This window comes from Paroedura picta, chromosome 9 (assembly GCF_049243985.1).
Source record: "Paroedura picta isolate Pp20150507F chromosome 9, Ppicta_v3.0, whole genome shotgun sequence".
Taxonomy (NCBI): Eukaryota; Metazoa; Chordata; class Lepidosauria; order Squamata; family Gekkonidae; genus Paroedura; species Paroedura picta.
This window is the reverse complement of record NC_135377.1, coordinates 70,030,743-70,057,405: the sequence shown is the minus strand read 5'-3', so window position 1 is coordinate 70,057,405 and position 26,663 is coordinate 70,030,743. Positions and strand designations below refer to the sequence as shown.

Below are 26,663 nucleotides of genomic sequence, written 5' to 3'. Positions count from 1 at the left end.
CACCCACCCCACAGGGTGTCTGTTGTGGGGAGAGGAATGGGAAGGCGACTGTAAGCCGCTTTGAGCCTCCTTCGGGTAGGGAAAAGCGGCATATAAGAACCAGCTCTTCTTCTTCTTCTTCTTTGTAAAGCAAAAGTTGGCCAAACTGTTACACATAACACAGACATTATTAATAAATTACTGTCTGACGAATCCCCCCAAATCACTAAACCTGTTGCTAAATTTTGTTCAATAGGATGTAGAGTTTGTGGAGCTGGTAGGGTCCGCCATGAAAAATGAAATGTGAAGATTTGGTTTCAGGCTCAAAGCTATTTCTGCTCTAGTTTAAAAAACCCACTATACATTTCACTACCAAGTTTTAAAGTAACTTTTAATAAGTATTTTAGCCATTATGTTTTATCTGGGATGCATTGTGTAATTTCCCCTGTTATATGCCTGGTGCAAACCATAATAAAATTTCTACTACTGCTACTACTAGCTGCAATCCCAGACATACTTACCTGGGAGAAACCACACAGAATACAGTGAGAATTCCTTCTGAGGAAACATGCAGAGCATTGCATTGTTAAACACATATTTTAAAACACGGACACCTTTACAGAGAAAGGAGAAAGCCATATAATGAAGCTTTGACGGTTTTATTTTACATGAAACCAGGTTTGGGAGGCTGCAGTTTTGAGCATACAAGACTAACGGCTTAAGAGAGGAAGCACACTTCAAAAATCCCATTACACTTAAAATAAAACTCTGTCCTCAATGTACTATCTAGAGCAGGGGTAGTCAAACTGCGGCCCTCCAGATGTCCATGGACTACAATTCCCAGAAGCCCCTGCCAGCATCTGGAGGGCTGCAGTTTGACCACCCCTGATCTAGAGTATGTATTCTAAAAGACAGCACAAATCTGCATTTCAAATACTCCAAAGCATTTGGCATATACATTCACATCCTGCTAATCTTCTCCATATCATTTCAATTTTAGTATACGTGCCGCTGAAGCAAGCACTTTATACATCCACATCTTGGGCTATGCATCCAACTGCCTCATCCTGAAGATGCTACTTGGAGGGGGAATCATAAAATTCAATGAATCGAACTTTCAAATCGAACTTTTGGGTACTGAATTTAGGACTCGAATGCTACATATTCTGCCTAGTAGAAGAAATATTTTCAGTGCAGCCCTCACCAGAGTTACTCCAGGCTAAGCCCAATGATTTCAAGGACACGAGTAAACTCACGTGTAAGACTGCATGATAGTGCAACCAGATACAGAAGTGCCGCTATGCTCAATGGAATTGACACAGCGTTAAGACATCAAACCTTTAAGAACCAAAAGGAACATGTTTATAGGCAGAACTGAGCCGAAAGAAAAAGGAGGGAGGGCTGCAAGCCTAAAAGTGTCTCCCCTCCACCAAGAAAAGGGGCTTTAGCTTGAACAGGTTGACACCCACGTACAAAACAGCACTGCACGTTCCACTGTTTCCTTCAACTTGTCAGGAAGAATATGCAAAGTTATGGGAAAGTGCAATATGTACCGGCTTGCAGAGTGGGGAAGATTGGCGGGATAGTATATCCCATGGCAGTGTGCATCTTTAAGATGTATACAGTATTTTCTAGCACATGAATCTACTGCCAATTGTATAACAACATAGAATTTTTTCCCTTGATTAGACGTACAAGTATTGTATTTGGGAGAAGAGGGTATTCTGGCACAGACAATAGTCATCAACATGATAGGCTTGGTTGTCTTGTTTAAGGAAAGACAGTACCTTGATAGCCGCTTGCTCCCTTGATACATCTAGCAGAAATTGCAGCTTTCCATCAAGCCAATATTCCATCAGGATCAGCAAAATAGCATAGAGCTTCAATACTCAAAGTATTTTGGCTCTTAAAACTAAAGCAACAGATTCAGATTACGGTCCTGATCAGGCGGTATGAAGAAGAGTTGGTTTTTATATGCTGCTTTTTCTCTACCAGAAGGAGTCTCAAAGCGGCTTACATTCACCTTCCCTTCCTTTCCCCACAACAGACACCCTGTGAGGGAGGTGAGGCTGAGAAAGCCCTGATATTACTGAAGAAGAAGAGTTGATTCTTATATGCCACTTTTCTCTACCAGAAGGAGCCTCAAAGTGGCTTACATTCACCTTCCCTTTCCTCTCCCCACAACAGACACCCTGTGAGGGAGATGAGGTTGAAAGAGCCCTGATATTACTGCTGGGTCAGAACAGCTTTATCAGTGCTGTGAGGCATGCCCAACGTCACCCAGCTGGCTGCATGTGGGTGACCAGCCGCTCCCCCCAACCCTTGGGGCTCCCCCTTCTTACACTTTTCAGTCTTTGGCCCCTTGCACACATGCCTGAGAAGGGCTGGTGTAGAGGTTTACACGGAAATGTTCACAAATTCATCTCAGGCCTCGTAAATATGCAATTCTCTGACTTCGCTAATTTTTTTTAAGTACCTTGAGCTAGCGGTTAAGACAGAAGTTCTGCTAGTTTACTGATCTTAACTTTAACTAAATGAAATATACTGGGACAATGTTCTTCTGTAAAACTCAGTAACCAAACCAAGAGTAGCAACAGCAACAATAATCGTTAAAATTATATGAGAAAAAGGTCAGCAATTGTCTTCCTTTAAAGGAAAAGTGTACACTACAATATTCTTTGATGAATGTAGAGGTCTTAAAAATAGCATATATAATTTGAAAATATATAATTTGAAAATAACCATTAATACCTCCCTTTTAGCACAATCTCATACTATAACTGTTGTTCTGCTCTAAGAAGAGTTGGTTTTTATACCCCGTTTTTCACTACCCGAAGGAGTCTCACAACACCTCCCCTTCCTTTCCCCACAACAGACACCCTGTGAGGTAGGTAGGCCTGAGAGAGCTCTGATAGAACTGCTCTACAAGAACTGCTCTAACAGAACTGTGACTAGCCCAAGGTCACACAGCTGGCTGCATGTGGAGGAGCGGGGAATCAAACCCGGCTCTCCAGATTAGAGGTCACCACTCTTAACCAATACACCAAGCTGTTCTCTAGGAATTCTTGCCCTGAGATTTCTAAACAAATAAATAGGAAGGAATCTACGTTCAAGGAGTTTACAAGACAACGGTTTTCAATTAACCCCATGTAAACATGTCGGACGTTTTGTCAGCTTTCGCACACAACCCCAGTAGTCGAATTTGAGGTCCTGAAGTCCAAAAGATTGTGCAGGAATTGCCATGTCTGTTGTTTAACATCTTTCGGCTTGCCCGCGTCCATTTCTTGGGCTTGCTTCGTTCCCCAGGGCAAATCCATGCACTGATTCTTCTCTTTCCGTTCAGAGTCAATGGTTCTTCTACCCTTCAAAAGGCGCCCCTCTTCTACGCATTTATTCTTGAACAGAGGAGTGGTGAAGAGATCGGTGGTAATCCTCTGAGCTGGCGATTTGTTCTGCCATATCGTAGCCTCTAAGAAAATGTCCGGTGTTTTGCTGTGCAAAATAGTATAGCTGTCTTGCAAATACAGGCTCAACCTTAATAAGAGAGACAAAAGTGAATAGGAGACATGGCCAGGAGCTCTCATTCATTCACGACACGGATTACCGAACAAACGCACAGAACAAAGCATTGGAGTTCCATTTGAGAACTTGGGGGGTCATCAAAATCATCTCTTCACTTACTTCATGCTTTCAAGTGATCTGACTCTAGCACGCCAGTGGCCAAACTGTGGCTCTCCAAATGTCCATGGACTACAATTCCCATGAGTCTCTGCCAGCAGGGACTCATGGGAATTGTAGTCCATGGGCATCTGGAGAGCCACAGTTTGGCCACCCCTGCTCTACCATTTCAAAATTACCTGCAGATACTGATTTAAAAACCACAGAAGCCTAATACGGACATCAGAATGACTTCAGTCCTGCAAATGCTTGGAAATATATTTACCCACAATACCTAGGACAGGCCGATTGCCCACCTGCAGGTGCTACTAAAACAATTTCTGAATTTAGGCGGTTCTTCTAAACATACAGATGTGGGGAAGCTAACACTAGCACCCCACATTTGGGCTGGCCCACCTCAGGGAATCAAAGGGTTATTCTCAACTGTGTGACTTGGCCATAAGGCAGAAGATTTCACTGGCGGCTACCCTATATCACTAACCTTATACCTCAGAGATGTAGGGGAACAATGTTAAAGAAGTCACAAACATGCATAAAACTTTATAGACAAAAGTGTCTTAGCCAGCAATAATATCAGAAGAAGAGGAAGAGGAAGAAGAGTTGGTTTTTATCCCCCGCTTTTCACTGCCTGAAGGAGTTTCAAAATGCCCACCATCATATGAGCTAACATTAAAATAGATACAGTGCAGTTGGAGGAAAAATTAGATTGTATTCATGGCTTTGGCTAAAAAACTAGAAGAAGAGGAAGAGGAAGAGGAAGAAGAAGAGTTGGTTCTTATGTGCTGCTTTTCTCTACCTGAAGGAGGCTCAAAGCGGCTTACAATCGCCTTCCCTTTCCTCTCCCCACAACATGTTTAACTGAACCTTTATAAATAATGGGTCACAATTATACCTTGAAATACAAATTACAACCTGATTACTAGCTAAGTAAGTTGGCATTCTTGAATTTGTATCACTAGTCATCAGCTGCTTGGGTTCATCTGGAGCCCAAGCTAAGTGGCTTTCATTAAATTGTTTGGACAGTGACTTAAGCCAAAGGAAGAAGCAGGCGGTAAAGACCTGGTGAACATCTTTGGCGTGTTTATATTCAACGCCCATCTTGTTAACAGTATTGAGACAAATTGTGATTTCCAGTATCTTAAATCCTGCATTCCCATTTCAAAGGTTCATCTTAAAGCTTACTATGATGTTGCAAATGTAAATCACACAGAATTTGGTACTACAGGTGCAGATTGTCAGCAATACAGTGAGATATGCCTCTAAAGCAGGGGTAGTCAACCTGTGGTCCTCCAGATGTCCATGGACTACAATTCCCATGAGCCCCTGCCAGCAAATACTGGCAGCGGCTCATGGGAATTGTAGTCCATGGACATCTGGAGGACCACAGGTTGACTACCCCTGCTCTAAAAGGTTTCCCAGCCACACTACTGTGTTACTATTCAGTACCGCAATCCCTCAATGGGGCTGCAGAGTGGGGGGCTTCAAAATGGGGGATGAGAAGAGCCTTCCCACCCTGTGAAAGAAAAAGGGGGGATTTAATTGTAAAAAAAATCTACCCTTATTTGGACAGGTTTATCCTTCCCTTCCCAAAGTGGTCACTGATGAGTCTGGAGGGGGTGGGAAGGGAATGGCTACCAGCCATTTAAACCTTTTCTGTCTGAGGCTCTTCTCACTTCTGTGGAGTGTGACAGGGAAGTGTGGCCAGCTGAAATCACTTCCTGGTACCTCAAAGCCTGAAAAATATTTCAGCAGGACCTCTATAGTCAAAAAGGTTGAAAAAGGCTGGTCTGTAATAACACTGCCAGGCAGGAATTGGCAGCAATGTTTTCAGAATGGATTCAAAATGTGCCGTAACTGCTGGGAATCATAATGCATACTACTAAAGCCAATTCTGACGCATATTTAAATCGATTACAGTATCTCCGTTCTGCCACAGACTTATACTTGCAGTGGCTGATACTTACACGAGCTGTAATTTGCTTTCTCTGCCCTTGCGGATCTGGAAATTCCTCTCCAAAACACAAGACGATGTGGAATCTCGGCAACGGGCGTCCATGGTGAGCAAATACTTGCAGTTCTAGAAAGACGACAGAAAACATTCAGAATTAATGTTTAGTTATGCTCTAGGGCAGTGGTTCTCAACCCGGGGGTCTGGACCCCTTTGGGCAAGCAGGGCAAGCGCAGGACAAGCAGCTTGTTCACAGGGCAAGCTTGTTCACAGGGCAAGCAGCTTGTTCAAGGGGCTCCATCTACACAACAGCCTTGCGGGGTAGATCAAGATAGAGCGTTTGTCTGTCTGGAGCAGCGGAAAAGAGCGAGATCGGCATGGTGGAACAACTAACTGAGAAACCCCAGAGTCACCACAACACGAGGAACTGAATTAAAGGGTCGCAGCATTAGGAAGGTTGAGAACTACTGCTCTAGGTCTAAAGTCCAGAGCTGTGGAAGGAAAAAAAATAGAGGCGAGGAAAACCAGCCTGTGTTAAAAGATTTTTTATGGCAAAGGCTCTAACGCTGGCTACAACCATGTACTATATGAAACATGAAGGTGTTTCCCATATGTGTGTCTTGCATCTTGCTCTCCTGCTCTCCTCCTCATTGTTTAATCATTTGTGTGTGTGTGTGTGTGTGTGTGTGTGTGTGTTAGCATATCACAACACTACAAGTGACACCTGGACTGGTGAAAACTGTCTTGTCCCTTTAATAGAGGCCTGATGTGCAGAAATGGGCAACTGAAGCTCTCTTCATGGCATGGTGGTAAATAACATCCTGTTAGAAGGACAGCGCATTTCCCCCGGACAACCTGCCAACCCTAGACACCCCTGTCAGCACCACAGCCAATGGCACGAAGATGGCACAGAAGTCTCCAGCACAAGTTCACAGGAGAAATGGGGCGTGCCGATGTCCTGCTTCAGTTCAAGTTGTTTTTCAGCCCTTGAGAATAAATTATCCCAGAAGAAGGGCAGGGTTTTTGTACTCTGCTTTTCTCTACCTGAAGGAGTCTCAAAGCGGTTTACAATTGCGCTCCCTTCCTCTCCCCGCAACAAACACCCTGTGAGGTAGGTGAGGCTGAGAGAGCTCTGAGAGAGCTATGACTCGCCCAAGGTCAGCCAGCTGGCTGCATGTGGAGAAGGGGCGGGGAATCGATCTCAGTTCTCCAGATAAGAGGCCGCCACTCTTTAGCATGACCCTGAGCTGGCTGTACTGGAACTGGAGAAAACTGCTGAGAGGAGGAGAAAGCCTGGGAGATCTGCGGCCCTTACATGATCCGTGTGCCAGATTCAACTTGCGAATAACTGAAATGGACAGTCAACAGATACGGAAGAAAAAACAGCTGACACAAACGGCCATCCCTTCAATCATACACCAGAACGATGCTCTGACCCAGGGGTAGTCAAACTGCGGCTCTCCAGATGACCATGGACTACAATTCCCATGAGCCACTGCCAGCAAATGCATTTGCTGGCAGGGGCTCATGGGAATTGTAGTCCATGGACATCTGGAGGACCACAGGTTGACTACCCCTGCTCTGACCATTGCGGCTCAGTTGGAAAAAACAATTACCTGACAAAAACTGCTGGGTATCGAAAAGTTTACAGCTCTGCTCCCTTTCCAGTTTGTTGGGTCTGTCGCTGCAGAAAGCCAGAGGGCCATCCCAGTATATCCTGCTCTGGCAAAGTCTCTTCGCGTAGAGGCCGTCGGGGGTCAACCAGAGTATGACTCCCCTTTCCAAGTGGCTGAGCAGTTTCTCAGCTGTCTTCCTCTGGCCAAGGTCTTCCGGGTGAGGGAACACGACTTGCTCGAGGCCGCTGACCTCGTACGTTTGGCCGTGGGAGATCCGACAGCCCTCGGGGCTTGACGTGGTGACTTCTTTGACTAGACTCCCGTTGTAGTAGAGGCCGATGTGCAGGCGGCAATCTGGAAACACATTTATATTGACTTTGTTGGTTTGTAAAACATCTGCAAACAAGGCAAGACTCACCGCGGCTTGGTTATCGTGCAAGACCTCAAAAACGAGGATTCAAACGTACTCATTTTCACACTGCTGTTCTATGACCGTAATAAAGATCTGTTTACCGTTTCAAACGTATTAACATGCAAACGTTTTCACTTTGAACCTCAGCCTCACTGCTTCATTCTAATGACCTGCTTCTCCAGTGTTACCATGAGGAAGAAGATTCAGATTGGGGTTTGTGGGGATTTTCTTTGCAAGAAATGCTACATAAATAATATCTGCAAGAAAGCAAAATGCCACCACTTATCTGCAAGAAAGCTAAGCGCTACACCTCCGGCATTTTCGGCTAAACATCCGGAAGAGGTTCCTGACAGTTAGAGCGGTTCCTCAGTGGAACAGGCTTCCTCGGGTTGTGGTGGGTTCTCCATCTTTGGAAATTTTTAAACAGAGGCTAGATAGCCATCTGACGGAGAGGCTGATTCGGTGAACTTAGCTTCTGAGATCTGACAGGAATCAGGCTTGCCTGGGCTACGTGCATCAGAGTGGCAGTGGGAGCACAGGGTGAATGGCTTACATACCTGAGAATGCGACCGCCTCTCCAGACCTTATGCCTGGCTCTATGGGGATCCCAGATGTCTGAGACTCAGGTGGGGGGCAAGCATAAAAGGTCCCAGTTACCTGGCAACCTGTTTTCACAGATAAAGATCAATGTTACACATTAAGACTACAGAAAGATCCACACACACACAAAACTGAACTACACACATCAAGTTCCCATTCTACAAGACTCTGTGACTCTTATGGCTTCCAACACTTTAGCACAGCTTTTTTTCAACATTTTGACAATGCAGGAGCCCCTGAAATAATTTTTCAGACTTCAAGGAGGACCAGAAGTGATGCCGACTGGCCACGCCCCTGACCACACCCCTGGATTTGACATCATGCCCAAACCCCTTAGCCCTCCTTGGCCTATTATGCATGGCCGCTGAAACGGTGGCATGGAGAACGCAGAGGAGGAAGAAGCGAAGCAAACTGCTTACACACGACACGGGGCGGAACGCAACGGCGGCAAAACCCAGAGTATCCGATTATGCACACGGCTACTCTGGAGCCGCTTCTGGTTGCACCCTGGTCCTGGAAAGCTCCACTTTCTTCCGCATCTCACTAACGCGGTTTTTTGGCGGCATACATTGACTCTGCACCGGTTGCCACCTGCAGCGTGCATAATTGGTGATTTTAGCCACCGCAATTCCACCCCGAATGCGGACCTTCCACTCCGTGCATAATGGGCCCTTTTGATCCCTCCTCCGCTTTTACTGCTACTATGGCAGTTCTGCCTCATATAGGCCAGATAGAAGAGTAGGAGTTGAGAAGACAGCCCAGACACACACCCCATACCCTGCCACTTCTGAGCTCCTATGGACCCCCTAGGGTCCCCTGATTGGGAATTCCTGCTTTAAATCTTGGATGAACCTTAGAACAAAAAATTGACTGACAATCATACAGCCTGTACTTGGATCAGTCTAAAAACCAAAACCCTTGTTCCGGAAAACAAAGTTCAACTTTAACTAAGTTTTATTCAAAACCAACTAAGTTTTATTGAAGACCAACTAAGTTTTATTTGTGGGCACAGCACCCTTTGTCAGAAAAGCACTCAGAAGCTTACACCTTGAACGAAACCTGGTTGGTCTTAAAGGTGAAACTATACTCAAACTTTGTTCGGCTACTTCAGACCAACATGGCTGCCCGCTTGAGTCTGTCTTCATGGAAGGCTGGTAGATAACTAAGAGCGTTACACCGGGGCCTCTGTCAGTGACTTCAGAGGACTCTGGGCATTTCTGCTAAGAGCCCGTTTTCAAGGACACAAAACCTCCAAGTTTAATTGAATTCAACAGGGGAGGTCATTTCTGACTGGAATCAATGGGAAACCCCTTAATAAAAAAAAGGGGGGGGGGAGAAAGTGTACTTGAATTCTGTTGAAATCATTTTGATTTACTCATTAATAGGCATATCTGGGGCAGCAGCCAAAAACAAAGTAGCATTTTGATTTGGCAGGCCGCAGGGCAAATTTTTCAAGTTTATAAAACTACGGAGAATAGAAGAACGTTCTTGCCAAAACTTTAAAAAACACAAATTACGTTCGCCGTCAGAAATTAGCCCAATTCACTTGGGATGCTTAGCCTTAGCCATTGTTTTGAACCCACATAATCAGAGCTCCCTGGACCTTACGGCAGCATTACACTCTTCTCATTTCAGATGCTCAATCTTCTATTCAATTAAATAGAACAAAACCACAGGAGATAATGCAGAGTGGAACACTCCTAAATGCCTTGATTTAAGGAAGAGGAGGACAAACACTCACTTCTCCTCCCTCCATGCCTGCTCAAATACTGATTTGGGGCCTCGTCATGCCATTATCATATCACATGTCATTCTAGTTCCATGCAGCCTGGATGTTTTCCCAATCCCCCAAATTTCCCAGTTCACCATTACAGAGGGGGAGAGTGCAGACGTCAATACAGGGATCCTTGTTCATTCTCAGAAGCATATCAGGAAGCCCACATAGTTAGGAGCTCCACATGCATATCTGCAAGGCTATGAAGTTCTGGACCGGAAGCCATGATTTCGTGTACAGTTAGGGACTGTCTCTCCCAATATGTTCCCCAGATAGCATTGTGCTCTGCAAATACCAACTTGCTGGTGATCCCTGGCCCCAAAGATGTCTGCTTGGCCTTTTCGGCCCTGGCTTAAACCTGGTGGAAGGAGGTACCGGTTGAAATCCAGGCCCTGATGGAGAAGTCAAAGACAACACACTTCCACCAGCCTGTGCTTGAGGCCAAGCAGAATCTTTCAGCTTTCCACGGGGCCTGTAAAACAGAGCTCTTCCACCAGGTCTATGGTTGAGGCAGGGTTAGTGAAGGAAGATCAATTGGGGTCCCCCTTGATGATCAACGACAAATGCCATCTAGGATTCTGTCTCTCTTCTCTCCACCCACTAGTAGTCGGGTGGAAGAAGGGGTAGAGGGATCCGCCATTTGTTGGCCGCCATTGTTATTGTGTTGTGTTTGTCCATTTTAATGGGGTTTTAATGGGTTTTAGTTGGATTTTTGTGAACCGCCACGAGCCTCGTGGGAGTGGCAGTTAATAATAATAATAATAATAATAATAATAATAATAATAATAATAATAATAATAATAATAGCTTTCCACCTCTCCTTAGCTTCCCATCCCCTATCCCCCAGGATCAGTCTGGCATGAGACTGAAGGTCGGAGGAGGGAATGGATTTGTTAGACTGCATTTCAAACTGTTTTCACAATATCTTTATTTGTTATTATTGTAAACCGTCCCAAGCCTGCTTGGGGAGAGGGGAGGCATAAAAATCAAATGACAAATCGAATAAATGAAAAGAATGTGCCACTCTGGGTAGAACGGCTATGCCCACTTACCATTCTGACAGGCTGGCCCTTGCCAGTGGTGGGTGCGAGGTCCGAAAGAAGCACTTGTACACTGGTAGGAAATCTCCGGGTGGGATGGATCAGGGACATACTCCCTCCAGTTAAGGTCAGGGGGTACTCTGTAGCTCGGCACCTGCATATTTTATTACAACGTTATTGATTTTATTTAAATTGTTATTTATTTTTCATAAATCACATTCTGTTTTAGCCGGAGACAACTGCACATAGAAGCAGTGCCAACTTGGGGTCATCTTCTTCAGCTTACTTTGATTCCCCCTCCCCCACCGACAAAGAGAGTTTCCAGGGGAGTATTCCTAAAAATTCCCCAGCTGCAAAAGATTTTGCCACAGCGGCACTTCCATTCTACTGTGATGAATCCTTTGCCTTCTTAATCTGATAAAGACTCTGAAACCAAGTGTTCAAATTCTCTTATGAGATACCTTCGTTATCTAAAGCAGGGGTAGTCAACCTGTGGTCCTCCAGATGTCCATGGACTACAATTCCCATGAGCCCCTGCCAGCAAATGCCCCTGCCAGCAAAGTCCATGGACATCTGGAGGACCACAGGTTGACTACCCCTGATCTAAAGTACAGATCACTTTGTGGAGAGCTTGTGTTGAATTTAGAGTACTTGCTTTCCTTTGAGGTGCTTTGTTTCTTTAAAAGCTCATACTTGGATCCCTCTACAGATGGTTGAGGGGTGGGTATGGGGGGGGAGTGCCACCCAGTCCTGCTCTGGGACAGGAAGAGACCACAAGGAAATTGGTCTGAGTTCTAGCTGGAATAGCAACAGCTTGTCTGCTGATGGATGGATGTTGAGCTTGAGTATACAGGGGAAGCGGGTGTCTTTCTAAAATTTTAATCCATGCTATAAAATCTAGCAAACTGTTGGGATTGCCAGTCTCCAGGGTGAGGTCTGCAGGTCTCCTGGTCTTATGACTGACCTCCAGGCAATTCGTTCTCCTGAAAAAAATAATTGCTTTCCCAATTCAAAGTTGGCAACCCAGTATACTGTGTAGCTGCTTGGAGTTTCCTTTAGACTGGTGGCAACTCTTCAGTCTTGTGGAAAGCCATGCTAGAAGGGTTCCTTTCACTACAAATGCCAGGGATTGAACTGGGGACCTGTAATGCAAAGTATGTGCCTTAACCCGGTACTATAGCACTTTGTGTTGCGCCTTATAACATTTTACTACTTCCCTAAAAATGCCAGAAGCACAGAGCCAAAGTCCCGCTCAGCAGATGGCGAGCATATGCAACGGGTTCACACTTGTATACATCATTGTTATGTAAAACCAACACACCCTGCAATTTCAATTGGAAAATTAGGTAAACACAGTGGGCAAAAGATTACCACTGTGACAGCAGGAGATAAAGCTGAAATGGAACTGAATGTAGTAGTAGTAGTAGTAGTGGTAGTGGTAGTGGTAGTGGTAGTGGTAGTGGTAGTGGTAGTGGTAGTAGAAGAAGAAGAAGAAGAAGAGCTGGTTCTTATATGCCACTTTTCTCTCCCCGAAGGAGGCTCAAAGCGACTTACAGTCGCCTTCCCTTTCCTCTCCCCACAACAGACACCCTGTGAGGTGGGTGAGGCTGAGAGAGCCCTGATATCACTGTTCAGTCAGAACAGCTTTATCAGTGCCGTGGCAAGCCCAAGGTCACCAAACTACACCAAACTGGCTCTCTTAAAGGCACCTTTAACAAGCTTCTGGCCCCAGAAACACCCATGTGTTTCTTTCTGACATTCTTTATTATTTCCTTTTCAGCGTCGTGCAGGTCAAGACACAACACAAGCACAGCATCCGATCATGCACCACATTAGGAGGTTTGATGAATGTAGGACTTTATTTCTAAGTAGGTCTTCTTAGAAGTAAGCCCAATATTTTTTCAATGGAGCTTATTCCCAGTTAAGAATTCATCAGATGCTGCCTAGGTCTAGGTAAGGTAATGCTGGGTATCTCTCTCTCTCTCTCTCTCTAAAGAAAAGAAAAGAGAGAAGTAGGGGTTTTGTTTTCTTTTTTTTCCCCTCCTAGTGCCTCAAAGTGTGGCTGAAAGAGAAAGGTCTTTCAAGGGTTAGTTTCACCACCATTTTATGACCGGAAAAGACTGCTACAATGATGATCAGTACCGGAGACTGTAGTGCGGGGTAGGAGGTTGAATTCACGGGGTAGGGATTAGACAGAATCATCTGGGGATCCTCCAAACTCTGCTTGTTCACTCCTGTGTACACGAGGATGGAAAAAAGAGCAATTTGTGTATTATCTTAAGGACTCTTGGGGAGAAATGACGTCTTCTTAACCGTTTAACTTCCTGTTCTAATATGCTCTCGGCTACTTCACAGCACATGTCTTAGCAAAGGGGTGAGATTCTAGAATTCCGCTGCTTGAAAAGCATCTGCGGCCAGATAAATGTACAAAATACAAGTGGCTGGATAAATAGACAGCAAACAGGCAAATGTGATGTTAAATTGTGCAAATCTAACCATAACATTTTGGACTTTGCCATTACATACAAACAGAGAATAATCATAGAATAACAGAGTGGGAAGGGACCTCATGGGTCATCTAGTCCAACCCCCTGCACTGTGCAGGACATTGAGAGATGACATTTCTCAATGTCCTGCATAGTGCAGGGAGTTGGACTAGATGACCCATGAGGTCCCTTCCCCCGTAGTGCAGGGGGTTGGACTAGATGACCCACATGAGGTCCCTTTCTCAAATGTCATTTTTTCTGTACCATAAAGTTTGCAGCCTGAAACAATACTAGAGCAGTTTTCCCCATTTGCCTTCAACCCCAAGACTATCCCGATGAATAACACAAGCTGCCTCACCTTTTTTTGCCCCTTCCGGGACTATCCTGTACACCTTATATGGGTCGGAGATATCCAGCTGGCTTCTTTCCACCAGCTCTTCGAAGTCATTGCTCTTGTTCAAAGCACAGCGCAGCCTTGTTTTCCAGGTGGGAGGATCCGGCTTATCGATGCCCTCTCTGAACTTCCCTTTAAACAGAGCCCAGGCCTGAAATTATTGCCAACAATTAGCATACAGCAACAAACTTTGGTGCATATTTTCAAGCACCAACACAGATTTCACCATTAAGATTCTATTCTTACTACAAAACTCATTCTTGCTGCGATAAGCAACAGGGAGATCTTCCTGCCACTGTAGAACGCAGCCGGGCAGCCGTTCGTCTGTAAATCTGCTGAATTACCAGCAGAGGAAGATCCTGTATTGGTGATTTGGAATTGAAATACTTCTAAAAGGCCTAGATACAGTTCAAAAGCCACCTTAGATACTTCAGTTCCATGCAAAATATGTCCTTGGTGAGCACATTGCCTGCTGCTCTTAGCTGCAAAGCAATACTGGAGCAAGATTTCCATGTAATAATCCACAGAAACCTCCTGTTCCAGCATCACTAATGTAGGGGGGAATTGTTTTAGTCCAATGGGACCTGTAAGACCAACAAAGATTGATTCAAGGTTTGAGGTTCCGTGTGCATGCGCACTTCCTCAGACAGTGGCACATGCTTCTTTGGACTGCTGCGGGACTCAGTGAGAGCTCTGATTGACACGGCAGACAGAAAGTGGCAGAGAGGGCGGGAAAAGCCGCCATATCTTCTGCATTGCCTATTGCACTGTGCACAGTGAGTTGATGGCAATAACAACTAAGCTTTCCGGGAGTTCAGTCTTGTCCGTGGAATTGCCAGGTCCTATGCCAGGCCACAACCATTTGCAAGTAGAGAGAGAGCTTTCAAGAAATGGGGAGAGGGAGAGACAGAGAGGTAACCATAGAATCATAGAATCATAGAGTTGGAAGGGGCCATACAGGCCATCTAGTCCAACCCCCTGCTCAATGCAGGATCAGCCCTAAACATCCTAAAGCATCCAAGAAAAGTGTGTATCCAACCTTTGCTTGAAGACTGCCAGTGAGGGGGAGCTCACCACCTCCTTAGGCAGCCTATTCCACTGCTGAACTACTCTGACTGTGAAAATGTTTTTCCTGATATCTAGCCTATATCGTTGTACTTGAAGTTTAAACCCATTACTGCGTGTCCTCTCCTCTGCAGCCAACGGAAACAGCATGCTGCCCTCCTCCAAGTGACAACCTTTCAAATACTTAAAGAGGGCTGTCATGTCCCCTCTCAACCTCCTTTTCTCCAGGCTGAACATTCCCAAGTCCCTCAACCTATCTTCATAGGGCTTGGTCCCTTGGCCCCAGATCATCCTCGTCGCTCTCCTCTGTACTCTTTCAATTTTATCGACGTCCTTCTTGAAGTGAGGCCTCCAGAACTGCACACAGTACTCCAGGTGTGGTCTGACCAGTGCCGTATACAATGGGACTATGACATTTACTTCAGACCATGTTGGTCTGAAGTAGCAGAATAAATCAGAGTCCAGTAGCACCTTTAAGACCAACAGAGAGCCACGGGCTCCCTCCGGAGAGAGCAGAGAGATGCTGGAGAGGAGCCCTGCTGCCAAGGACAATGGAGAAGCACGCAGGCTGGCCACAGAAGTTCTTGGTCTGACGAAGAGTGCTTGCCCTCGAAAGCTCATGCCTTGAATGAACCTTTGTTGGTCTTAAACGTGCTACTGGACTCTGATTTCAGAGAGAGAGACAGATGCTGCAATGAGAGATCATGGCACAAGAGTTCGGAAAACCAACCCTAACAGTTCAGCATTAGTGTGAACAATGAAGGAAGGAGAACCAAGGCATGGAATTCGGCAGCAGTGTGAACGGTTGTTTATTGTAAATTACGTACCATTCAAAGTAATTAGATACATTCATTCTAGTATAAATGGAGTAACTTTGCTCCAGGTAACAGCACTCAATAACCATCAACAGAAAGACTAGGCTTAGAAATAAAGTTTTACTAAACAGTTACACAACGCCTGCCGCAGCTAATGACAAAAGCTGCAATCCTGGTCGACGGTTATGTACTCTCCGAGTCCCAGCGATGGCTCTAGGACTTGAGCGTATGCTACTGTGAGCAACCAAGATTGCAGCCCTAATGAATCAGGCCTTAGGGCAGTTAATCAAAGGAAGAAAAGGAAATTATACGAGGACGGGAAAGAAACCCTTTGGAGTGTGACAAGCAAGCAGCTTGGTTGGAATTTTAATTCAGGAACCTCAAGGATGCCAGTAGGATGCAAAAGATAGAGTAGACCCCTTTGCTTTATTTTCCTTTCCTATACAATGCACAGAACGGACTGTTAGACCTTCTCAATCCTTCTCCAGCAGTTCAAGTGCGGGATAAATTTGTAGGTGAGAAAGTTCTATGTGGCTCAAAATATGGCTTCTAATCCTTTTGATTTGTTATGGAAGGATTGTTTAGTCCAGGGGTAGTCAAACTGCGGCCCTCCAGATGTCCATGGACTACAATTCCCAAGAGCCCCCTGCCAGCATTTGCTGGCAGGGGGCTCTTGGGAATTGTAATCCATGGACATCTGAAGGGCTGCAGTTTGACTACCCCTGGCTAGTCAATATTGCAAAGTGTTCAAAAACAATCAGCCCCACTAGAAAGAAGCATAAACTTCTGGTTGGGAGGGGGTAGGCTCTGCTCTCCTGTGAAATTTGACAGCCAGAGTGGTGTACTGAACATAGGGCTAGGTTCAATTCAAGACAATCTGGCTTAAAAATTCCAGGTAGCCGGGAGGCTGGCAAAGTGGCCTCAATGTCTTTTGGCCCAGCCTCTCTCTCAGGGCATTGTGAAGTTTGGTACATGGAACAAGGGACATCCGTGCCTAAGGAAATCAAAACTAACTTTCCATTTGGGCCCTAATCAGAGTAACCCCCAGCAGCAGAAGACATCTTCCCTCTTCCCACCAAAAAAGAAGAGCCAGCTTTTACCACCCTGTTTTTTACTACCTGAAAAAGTAGTAAGTCTCTAAGTGGCTTGCTTCCTCTCCCTACAAAAGACACCCTGAGAGGTAGGTGGGGCTGAGATAGCTCTGAGAGAACTGTGACTTGCCCAAGGTCACCCAGCAGGCCTCCGGGGTCTCAAAGTGGCTTCAATCGCCTTCCCTTCCTCTCTTCACAACGGACAGCCTGAGAGCTGGGAGAGCTCTGAGACTGTCCCAAGGTCACCAGCAGACCTCCTGTGCCTCAAAGTGGCTGCAATCCCCTTCCCTTCCTCTCCCCACAACAGGCACCTTGAGATGTAAGATGGGGCTGAGAGAGCTCTGAGACTGTCCCAAGGTCACCAGCAGACCTCCTGTGCCTCAAAGTGGCTGCAATCCCCTTCCCTTCCTCTCCCCACAACAGGCACCTTGAGATGTAAGATGGGGCTGAGAGAGCTCTGAGAGAACTGAGCCTGGCCCCAGGCCACCCAGCTGGCTGCCTGTGGAGAAGGAGTGGGGATTCAGTCCCGGTTCTCCAGATTACAGCCCATCGCTCCTACCCACCGATCAGTCACTTCCAATGTGCTTGAGCAATTCTTTGCCGCTGGATTCGCTCCTTGAAAGCGCATTGGGGGCGCCTGGGCCAACCTGCCCGAGATGGAGACGGCTGTCTTAGGGGGCCACCAAGACCCAACCTGCGGGAGCCAGAAGAGCTGAGACCCCCACCCCACCCCACCCCACCTCCGGGTGGGCGCGCCGGGCGGTACCTTGAAGAGCGCGGCGTCCTCCTCGCGGTTGTAGTCCTGCTTGCCGGCGTGCTTCCAGGGGATACGGAAGACGCTCTTCTCCTCGTTCTCCCACACGAGGCCCGGGTACTTGTTGCTGTCGATCTGCTCGATCAGCCACTGCCGGAGTTTCCCGTTGCCGCAGCTCATCGAGTTCATCCCGCCGCCGTCGCCGCCCGCCAGGCTCATGCCCCGCGCCCTGCCGGAGGGGGAGGTGGAGAGGAGTCACCGGACGGACGGCCGCCTGCCTGCCTCTCTGCCCGCCTCGACACCCTCCTTCCCGCCCACCCGCCGCCAACGCGCCGCCCGGGCTGGCAGACCAGAGGCGGAGCCTGCGCCCTGGCCGCACCCAGACGCCCGAAAGCGCGCACGGCACGGCCGCTCCCCCGACGGCTCCCGGCTCCGCAGCGATGCCAGCCTCCAGGTGCGGCCTGGAATTACAGCTCCTCTCCACACTCCAGGGACCAGCTCCCCGGGAGAAAACGGGGTCGCTACGGCACTGGGGGATGGTCGCTACGGCACTGGGGACCCCGCCCTCCACAGGCTCCGTCCCTAAAAGTCCCCATCTGGAATTTGCAGCGCTCAGCCCCGTCCCCGTCCAGTCCGCATCAAGGGCCAGCAGGAAACTGGCAACCTGCGCCTCTTGGTTACAGCAGCCCTTTTAATCAGGTCTACCCCTAAATGAGGAACTAAAGAGCCTGTTGATGCGGGTGAAGGAGGAGAGTGCAAAAGTTGGCTTGAAACTCAACATCAAGAAAACAAAGATCATGGCATCCGGCCCTCTCAATTCCTGGCATATAGATGGGGAAGAAATGGAGGTAGTGAGAAATTTTATTTTCCTGGGCTCCAAGATCACTGCAGATGGGGACTGCAGCAAAGAAATTAAAAGATGCTTGCTCCTGGGGAGGAAAGCTATGGCAAATCTAGACGGCATCCTAAAAAGCAGAGGCATCACCCTGCCAACAAAAGTGCGTTTAGTCAAGGCTATGGTCTTCCCAGTTGCAATGTATGGCTGCGAAAGTTGGACCATAAGGAAGGCTGAGCGTCAAAGACTTGAGGCTTTTGAACTCTGGTGCTGGAGAAGACTCTTGCGAGTCCCTTGGACTGCAAGGCGAACAAACCGGTCAGTCCTAGAGGAGATCAGCCCTGACTGCTCCTTAGAAGGCCAGATCCTGAAGATGAAACTCAAATACTTTGGCCACCTCATGAGAAGGAAGGACTCCCTGGAGAAGAGCCTAATGCTGGGAGCAATCGAGGGCAAAAGAAGAAGGGGACGACAGAGAATGAGGTGGCTGGATGGAGTCACTGAAGCAGTAGGAACAAACTTAAATGGACTCCGGGGAATGGTAGAGGACAGGAAGGCCTGGAGAATCATTGTCCATGAGGTCGCGATGGGTCGGACACGACTTCGCACCTAACAACAACAACCCCTAAATGAGTGCCATGGTATTGGGGGGGGGGGGTGCTCCCAGGAAAGCTTCCTTAGGATTGCAGCCATCGCCTGTCTAAAATGACCCGCTGCTGGTTCTTCTCCCAATGTCCTATCTGTGGCGTGGGCCAATCGGGTCTCCTTTAGACCCAAGCAAACGTTCAAGGACTGTAAAATCAGAGTCCAGTAGCACCTTTAAGACCCACAAAGATTTATTCAAGGTGTGAGCTTTCGAGTGCTTGCACTCGAAAGCTCACGCCTTGAATAAATCTTTGTGGGTCTTAAAGCTGCCACTGGACTCTGATTTTATGGTGCTACTTCAGACCAGCACGCCTACCCATTTGAACTGGTCAAGGATTGGTGACCCCTTCCAGCCCCGGTCCACGCCCTCCCTTCCTGCTTCCTCTCACAAAGGCCATGTGTGACCATCCTTCAGAGCTTTTAAGACCAACTAAGTTTTAATTCTGGGCATAAGCTTTAGTGTGCATGCGAGTATCTGAGGAACAGTTCGTGCACACCAAAATCTTCACCCAGAAGTTGACTTTTCAAGTTAGGTAGCACCATTTCCAACTTCCAAAACCCTTGAAGGTCGGTCTGTGTTGTAAGAACAGGATGCCGCGCCTTAAATCCAATGGATTGTGAGGGGAGTTCTACTTCTGAGGAAGCATTCTCTACCCCAGCCTTGAAGGAACCCAATGGAGCTGGTATCTCAGAGCAGAGCAAGGCAGATCTTTCACTGCGAGGAAGCAGCGTTCAAACACATTCGCCTTACCTGTCTTGAAAGTGGACTGGTAGATTCAGGTGGGCAGCCAGGTTGGTCTGGAGCCCCAGGACCCAGTTTGAGTCCGTAGAGACCAACCAAGTTTCCTTCTGGGAATACGCTGCCCTACGCATGCACCCAAAAGCCAGGACCCAGAATTCAACTTGCCCCTGGACTCAACCTTTGTTCATTTGCTTCAGACCAGACCTGTGACTCACCTGCATCTCTGTTGGTCTGGAGCAGCTGAACAAAGTTCAAGTTCAGTTGGCACCTTGAAAGGCAACAAAGTTGAATTCTGGGTATAGCCTATGTATCTGATGCTGTTCACCTGCCCATGAACGTTTAGACCCAGAATTAAACTTTGGTGCTTCCCAAGGTGTCCCCAAACTTACACTTTGTTCTGGAGCAGGAGAAAAGAGCAAGAGTAACAACGATTTGTGGCAAGGAAGGTGCTTTCCTGGGTCCCTGCTCTCTTCTGCAGAATTGGGGAGGGCTGACGTTTCCCCAGAATACCCTGCCAGCTTGCAGAAAGCCAGGCTTGGGTACAGAAAAGCTCATACCTTGAATAAAACTTCGTTGGTCTTAAAGGTAGCCCTGGACTCAAAACCTGTTCAATGCCCTAAGCAACATGCTTTCAATTCAGGTCAGTGTGCTTTGCAACTGGCTTTTACTTCCAGAAGACCCCCAACCTCCCAATGTTTAATTCTGGGTATAAGCTTCAGTGTGCATGCACAGGGATGCTTCTAGCCAGAATTAAACTGAGTTGATCTTAAAGGTGCCCCTGTCCGGACCTTCAGAACTCCCACAGGCCCACTTCCCTCACAGGGTGCCTGTTGTGGGGAGAGGAAAGGGAAGGTGACTGTAAGCCGCTTTGAGACTCCCTCTGGTAGAGAAAAGTGGCATATAAGAACCAACTCTTCTTCTTCTGTAATATCAGGGCTCTCTCAGCCTCACCCACCTCACAGGGTGCCTGTTGTGGGGAGAGGAAAGGGAAGACCATTGTAGGACACATTGAGTCGCCTTGCGGTACTGAAAAGCGGGGTGCCACAGACCTGCGTGAAATGGCCAACTCTACGGGTCACTACGGGCAAAGGGCCAACTCTACGGGCAAAGGGACCAGAGCTGCATAATTCAGCACGTGTGAAAGGGACCAAAGCCCCCTTGGGCGCCCTTGGAAGAGCCCCGAGCTGAGCTACACGAATCCCGCGCCTCTCAGCGGCAGGCCAGCTCCCCTCCTCCGGGGAACTCCACGGGGCGCGCAGGCCCAGAGCTCCCCCCCCCTCCGCTGCCTTCAGGCGTGCACGGAAAGGCCCGGCGCCCCTCTTTCTGCCGCCCGCCCACGACAGCTTCGCCGGAAAGTCCCCTGCGGGCCCGCCGACGCTGCTCGGAGACTCCAGCCGCCCTGCGGCACAGGTGGGACCGGCTGGGAAGGAGGCGGAGAGCCCCTCCTCGGCTGCAGGCTGGGAGAGATGTGGGGAGTTGGGGCTGAAGCCTGGGGGGGGGGCCCGGGGGGCCCAGGGACTCGTCAACACTAAACAGCGCGCGGCTTCGGTCCACTGCTTGCGACCCTTTGCCAGTGGGTTTGGCAATTCACACGTTAAAAAAAACAACAACGGCAAAGTGCCTTGAAAACGTGGTGTTTAGTACGCGTGGAAGTCCACTCTCCAAAGCTTCCATTCTCCCCCCACCAAGGAACTGATCTACGTGGTCTGGAGATAAGCTGGGGTTCCGGGGGATCCCCCCCTGGAGGTTGGCAAGCCTCCACCCGCTTAAATTAAAGACCGAGTCACATGCAAAGTTTTCTTTCCCCCTGACCAAGTTCTGTTCACTTGTTCCGGGGAACATCTACATCAGGCATGCATCTGAGTCCAGTGGCACCGTTAAGCCAAGTATTATTCAAGGGACACGCTTTTGGGTGCACACACACGTCCTCAGATACAGCACCAAGAGGTTTCTGGAGAAGTTGGCAAGAACCCGAAAGCTCCTTGATTAAAACTCGGTTGGTCTTAAGAGCAACATGGCGACCCACCAGGATCTGTGTGCATCCATCTGTAAGAAAGATCCAACAAGCCCCCGCCCGGACTACCAGCTCGGGAGAGTGGGGAAAGCTTGCCAGATCCAGGTCGGGAAACTCCTGGAGATTTGGAGGTGGAACGTGGGAAGGACAGAGACCTCAGTGGGGGACAATGTCTAAGAACCCACCCTCCATTTTCTCCAGGGGACAATCTCTGTAGTCTGGAATTCCAGGGGATCCCCAGGTCCCACCCGGAGGCTGGTATTCTAGGGTCCTTAAGCGCCCTATAGGATCAAAAAGGTTGTGAATCCTTTCACGAGCACTGATTCAATTGCACTGACCCCCCCTCCCCTCCAATGCAGATAGATTAGTGTGGGGCGTCGTGTGGGTCTGAAGCAACAAACCACTGGCACCTTGACGCCCAGCAAGGTTTTATTCAGCTTTGGGAGTGTGAAGGCACAGGAAAGCTGGTGCCCAGAATTAAACTGTGTTAATCTTAAAGGTGCCCCTGGACTGTTTTTAACCCTGGGCTGAAGCTTTTGTGTGCATACCCACTTCTTCAGGCGCATGCGTCTGTAGACATGGCCATACCTGCATCTGAAGACATGTGCCTGCAGGCTTTGAAAGCTTGGACCCAGAATAAAACTTGGTTTAACCCAAAGTCTAGTATCCCCTTGAAGACGAACCAAATTTTATTCTGGGTTATAAGCTTTCGACGTGCATCCACGGACCCATGTCCACACATGTCTGCAGACGCATGCACCTGAAGGCGTGTGCATGCGCAGGGAAGCTTCCTGCCCAGAATTAAACTTCTCTGGTCTCCAAGGTGCCTCTGGATTGGAACTTTGCAGGGTGACTCCGGTCTAAACCCGGAGTGGGGTTCATTGGAAGTCTCCGACAAGCCAGCCGTCCTGCCCTCTCGCCGGCAGAGCCGCTCCAGCCAGGACCGTCGGGGCCACCCCGCCTGGGGCCACGCCGCTGCGGGAAGGCAGTCGTGTGACAGCAAAAACGACTCGAGGATCGCGACGCCGCCAGCAATGGGCCCGGAGACCGGAGTGGCTCCACAGGGAAGGGACCGCAGGGCAGCAGGGGTCCCGTCTGGGGCAGCCCAGCTGGGTGGGGGTCGGTATTCCCGGGAAGGCTCCCCGCCTGCCGCAGCGTCCTTCCTGCTTCTAGTGGCAGCTCATGGGCGAGACTGGCTTCGGCTCAACTGCCTGAGTGACGGCCAGGGCACGCAGGAGAGGGAGTTTGGCGGCTTTTGCCAAGGAGAACCATCATTCTCAACATCAACCCCCCCCCCCATCTCCTCTAGAACCATCTGGGGGCGCTCGACGGTCGGGGAGTCCCCACGGGCGGCCTGGACATTATTTGGGACGCCTAAGTCAGCGCTGCGCCCGTGCGCCCAGGGAAGACGCGGGGAAAGAGGCGCGTGGATCATCCAGGCGCAGAGACCCCCATGTTTGCCCGCAGGCCGATGTCACGTCGGGGGGAACGTCTAACGCGCTTCAGGGAAGCGCCCCTGGTCCGGGTTTTCAAAGGCCCAAAGCCCGTGCCTGACCCCACACACACACACACACACACACACACACGCAGTGGTTGGGAATAAAAGGGCGATGTCTTCATTCTCTCCCACCCAGCCACCCACCCCCATTGGCTGCCTCCCCGCGGTCTCGAAACTTCTTCCGTTCACTTCTTTCCTAACTCGCCTTCCTCCCCAAAGAGATTCCCCTCCTTCTCCCCTTTCTCGCCTCCTCGGTTAGGTGAGGTGGGAGAATGTCTGCTTGGCTCAAAGTCACCCGGCAAGCTAGAGCAGGGATAGTCAAACTGCGGCCCTCCAGATGTCCATGGACGATAATTCCCATGAGCCCCTGCCAGCATCTGCTGGCAGGGGCTCATGGGAATTGTCGTCCATGGACATCTGGAGGGCCACAGTTTGACTACTCCTGCTCTAGAGAGGGGAGGGAGAGGGGGAGAGGGTTGCAGCCGACCGGGGTCCAAGTGCCCGGCGTAGGACCCTCTTCCCCCCACCCCAAACTCCAAGGAGGGCACGTGGCTGTGAATTCGTTCTCCCGGCAGGAGGCATCTTACGGAGGGCCACGGAGTTGGGAGTGGCGGGAGTGTTGTAAATGCTTTTCTCTTGGCCAGACAGCGGGTGCAAACGGGCCCGATCAAGGGCAAGACTCGAAGCACAGCAAGTGAGCAAGTGGGTTAGTTCACGTGGTTCGAGTCCAGGGTTCGAATCCAGGGTCTCCCTGAAGGCCAACCACGTTTTATTTTGGAGATCAGCGTCCCTGTGCATGGACGCTTCTTCCGATAGATGCGTGCACGCGGGAGCTTCCCCCCAGAATGACACCTTGTCGGTTCTCAAGGTGCCCCCGGACCCAAACTTGGTTCTTTCGCGGATAGGGTTGAAGAACCACCCCCAGCCCCGGGATTCTTTTCGCACGCTTCAGACAGACAGCCCTACAATCCATGCTGCTTCAGGTCGCTTGCAGGGCTGGGGCAATTCCCCCGCAGCCGACCTGAATTTGCATTTCCCTCCAGCCACCCCCCTTTTACATGTCAGAGTGTAATGCAACTCAGGCTGTGCCGAGCGCCAACGACTCTCCGCTTCCTTAACAAAATAGCATTTCAAAACCTCCCCATTTTTTTCGTCTTTTCAAACCCCCTCAGTTTAACTCCGTCCTTTTCCACCGGACAAAAACTCCTGGGAGTCGACGGTGGGTCTGCTGCCTCCTGCACTTTTCAGTATATGACCTAAGAAGAGGGACACCTGCGCTCTGCAGAGGTCTCCTTCAGTTCCTGCCTCTGTCCTGGGACTTGGGGGCGGGGGGGGGGGCAGGCGGCTGCTTCTCTGCCTGGGTGAAAAGATCTCAGAGGAAAAAGATTCGGCATCCCGCAGGGCGTGGCGGCAGCCGCTTCCTAATGCTCTCTGCCCCGGGGAGACTACTTTGCAGAGCACCGGGGAGACTACTGGCGGAGAGAGGGCTCCCTGTGGCCACCTGTCAAAAGTCCTCCGTCTCAGCCGCCAGCCGCTTGGAAAGCATTTCGCACACCGTGGATAATGCGCTTGGTTACATGCCCTTTCGAAGCAGATTTTTCAGCTGCAAAAGCATCCTCAAAGCGCGTTAGCCAGCGTGTGCGGAACTAACATCCGCGGCCAGACAGCGCTTCCCTCGGCGCTCCTTCCCGTCCGCGAGGTGGGACTTCTATCGTGCCCCCCGACCCCGTGGATTTGCCCTCTGAAAGATCCGGTTTGAGTCCAGGATCCCTAAGCGCAACCAGGACTTCAGTGCGCAAGCTTTGGGGAACCCACGCTCCCTTCCCCGGACAGCCAGTCTGGCAAGAGCTATTTGGGTCTCGAAAGCCGGCGCAGCCTGAAACACCTGAGCCCTTCTCCTGCAGGCCGACCTCTGAAACGAACTGAAACCAAAGACCTCGACGGCTTCCTCCCACCCCGCTGGGTCTTACTGGAAGGGTGGTCGGACTACTGGGGCCCGTCCAACGCCAGCCTCCCTACCTCAAGAGCAGAACGCTTCCCAGCGAGCTCAGATGCGCACGTCTCCCTCCGGAGCCACCCCGTTTCATTCCCGGGGCGCCCCTAGGAAGGGAGGAAGGGCGCCGAAGACAGACGCCCCGTCGATGCTGGATCTGCTTAGGTAGTCTGCTGGGGGGCGATTCTTCTGTCCCGGCTTAACTAAGGACGGCTGCCTCTCCTTGCGCTCCTACAACCGGATGAAGCCTTAAGGGCGACCACGGGCTTTGGAGCCCCGAGGGAGGTCACTTCTGGGAGCCCCCCCTCCATAGAGCCCCCTAAAAGCAACCCCCCCCACGACAAATTCTACGGGCCCGTGGCAGGACAATCCCCAAGAGCCGCGCGCTCTCGCAGCTACAGGTGCGGCCGCCTGACCAGTCCCTTCGGCTCAAGCCTCGCGTCACTGGCTGGCAAGCTGTGCTTTGCGCCCCACCGGTGGACCCAGCAGCAACGCAACCGAGGGAAAGGCGCCCTTTCCGCCGTGCCCGGGTCTGGGGCCCGGCGCAGCGGTTTCCACCCAGGACTGCCAGCCGCCTGACGCAAGCGCCGCTCTCCGCGGCGAGCGCGCTTCATTCCGCAAACGCCGACGGCTGCGGAGGCGGCTCGAGGGACTTGTCCTGCGCCCTTGCGCGGCATGCAGAAGGCGGCTAAGCCGGGGCGGGCGCCGCGTGTTCTTGGCCCCGCTGCAAGCAGGTGGGCCGACTTATGGGGCTCGAGGAAGGACGGGGCCAGCAGGGCGATGACCAGGTAGACTCAGGTAGACTCAGCCCGGTCGCGGTTGCTTCTAAGGGCCCGGGAAGTCCCCCCTTCCCCCCGGTTTGGCCCTCCCGACGGCTCTGCTGAGAAGATGCCCCCCTTCCCCAGTCTTCCCGGCAATCCGGGCCACCTTCCTGCGCCGGGAACCGGAGGAAGCGCCTCCCACCGTCCGCTCTCCAGAGCACCTCTACGCGCCCGACGGCACCTGCTCCCCACAGGGCTCTGCCGCCTCGCCTGCCCAGCTTGCCCAGCCTGCCCAGCCTCCCCGCCTCCGAGCGGACCCCCCTCCCCCAGCCAAGCCCCCTTCCTTACGAAGCCACTCACTGCGCTCGCTCTCTGCGCTCCAAGCGCCGGTGGGGAGAGGCCGAGAGGGAAGGAGCGGGGCGCTCGCCCGGCAGCAGGCAGGCAGGCGGGCGGGCGGGCCGGCCGGGAGGGGAAACTTTTATGACCCGGGCGGCCCGGGCCCACGGAGGGGCGGTCCTGGGGC

At 50.1% G+C, this 26,663-nt stretch overlaps 1 protein-coding gene across 1 annotated transcript; it reads right to left on the bottom strand.

Moving 5' to 3' along the window:
* Nucleotides 1–619: 619 nt before the first annotated feature.
* IRF4 (interferon regulatory factor 4) lies at nucleotides 620–26,585 on the bottom strand. The gene is made up of 9 exons (XM_077353290.1): nucleotides 26,501–26,585; nucleotides 17,665–17,881; nucleotides 13,892–14,078; nucleotides 13,190–13,281; nucleotides 11,060–11,201; nucleotides 8,191–8,298; nucleotides 7,222–7,575; nucleotides 5,622–5,734; nucleotides 620–3,513 (listed from the first exon to the last, which is right to left on the bottom strand). The coding sequence occupies exons 2-9, from the start codon at nucleotides 17,869–17,871 to the stop codon at nucleotides 3,370–3,372; spliced, it is 1,347 nt and encodes a 448-aa protein (XP_077209405.1). The 5' UTR covers nucleotides 17,872–17,881; nucleotides 26,501–26,585; the 3' UTR covers nucleotides 620–3,369.
* Nucleotides 26,586–26,663: the final 78 nt, after the last annotated feature.

Excerpts from the sequence above, each read along its gene's own strand:
- IRF4 (XM_077353290.1), bottom strand. The coding sequence starts at position 17,871 with ATGAGCCTGGCGGGCGGCGACGGCGGCGGGATGAACTCGATGAGCTGC. Across the intron at positions 14,079-17,664 it reads AGGACGCCGCGCTCTTCAAG|GCCTGGGCTCTGTTTAAAGG; the intron begins GTACCGCCCGGC and ends CAATAATTTCAG. Across the intron at positions 3,514-5,621 it reads GAAAGCAAATTACAGCTCGT|GTTGAGCCTGTATTTGCAAG; the intron begins GTAAGTATCAGC and ends TCTCTTATTAAG.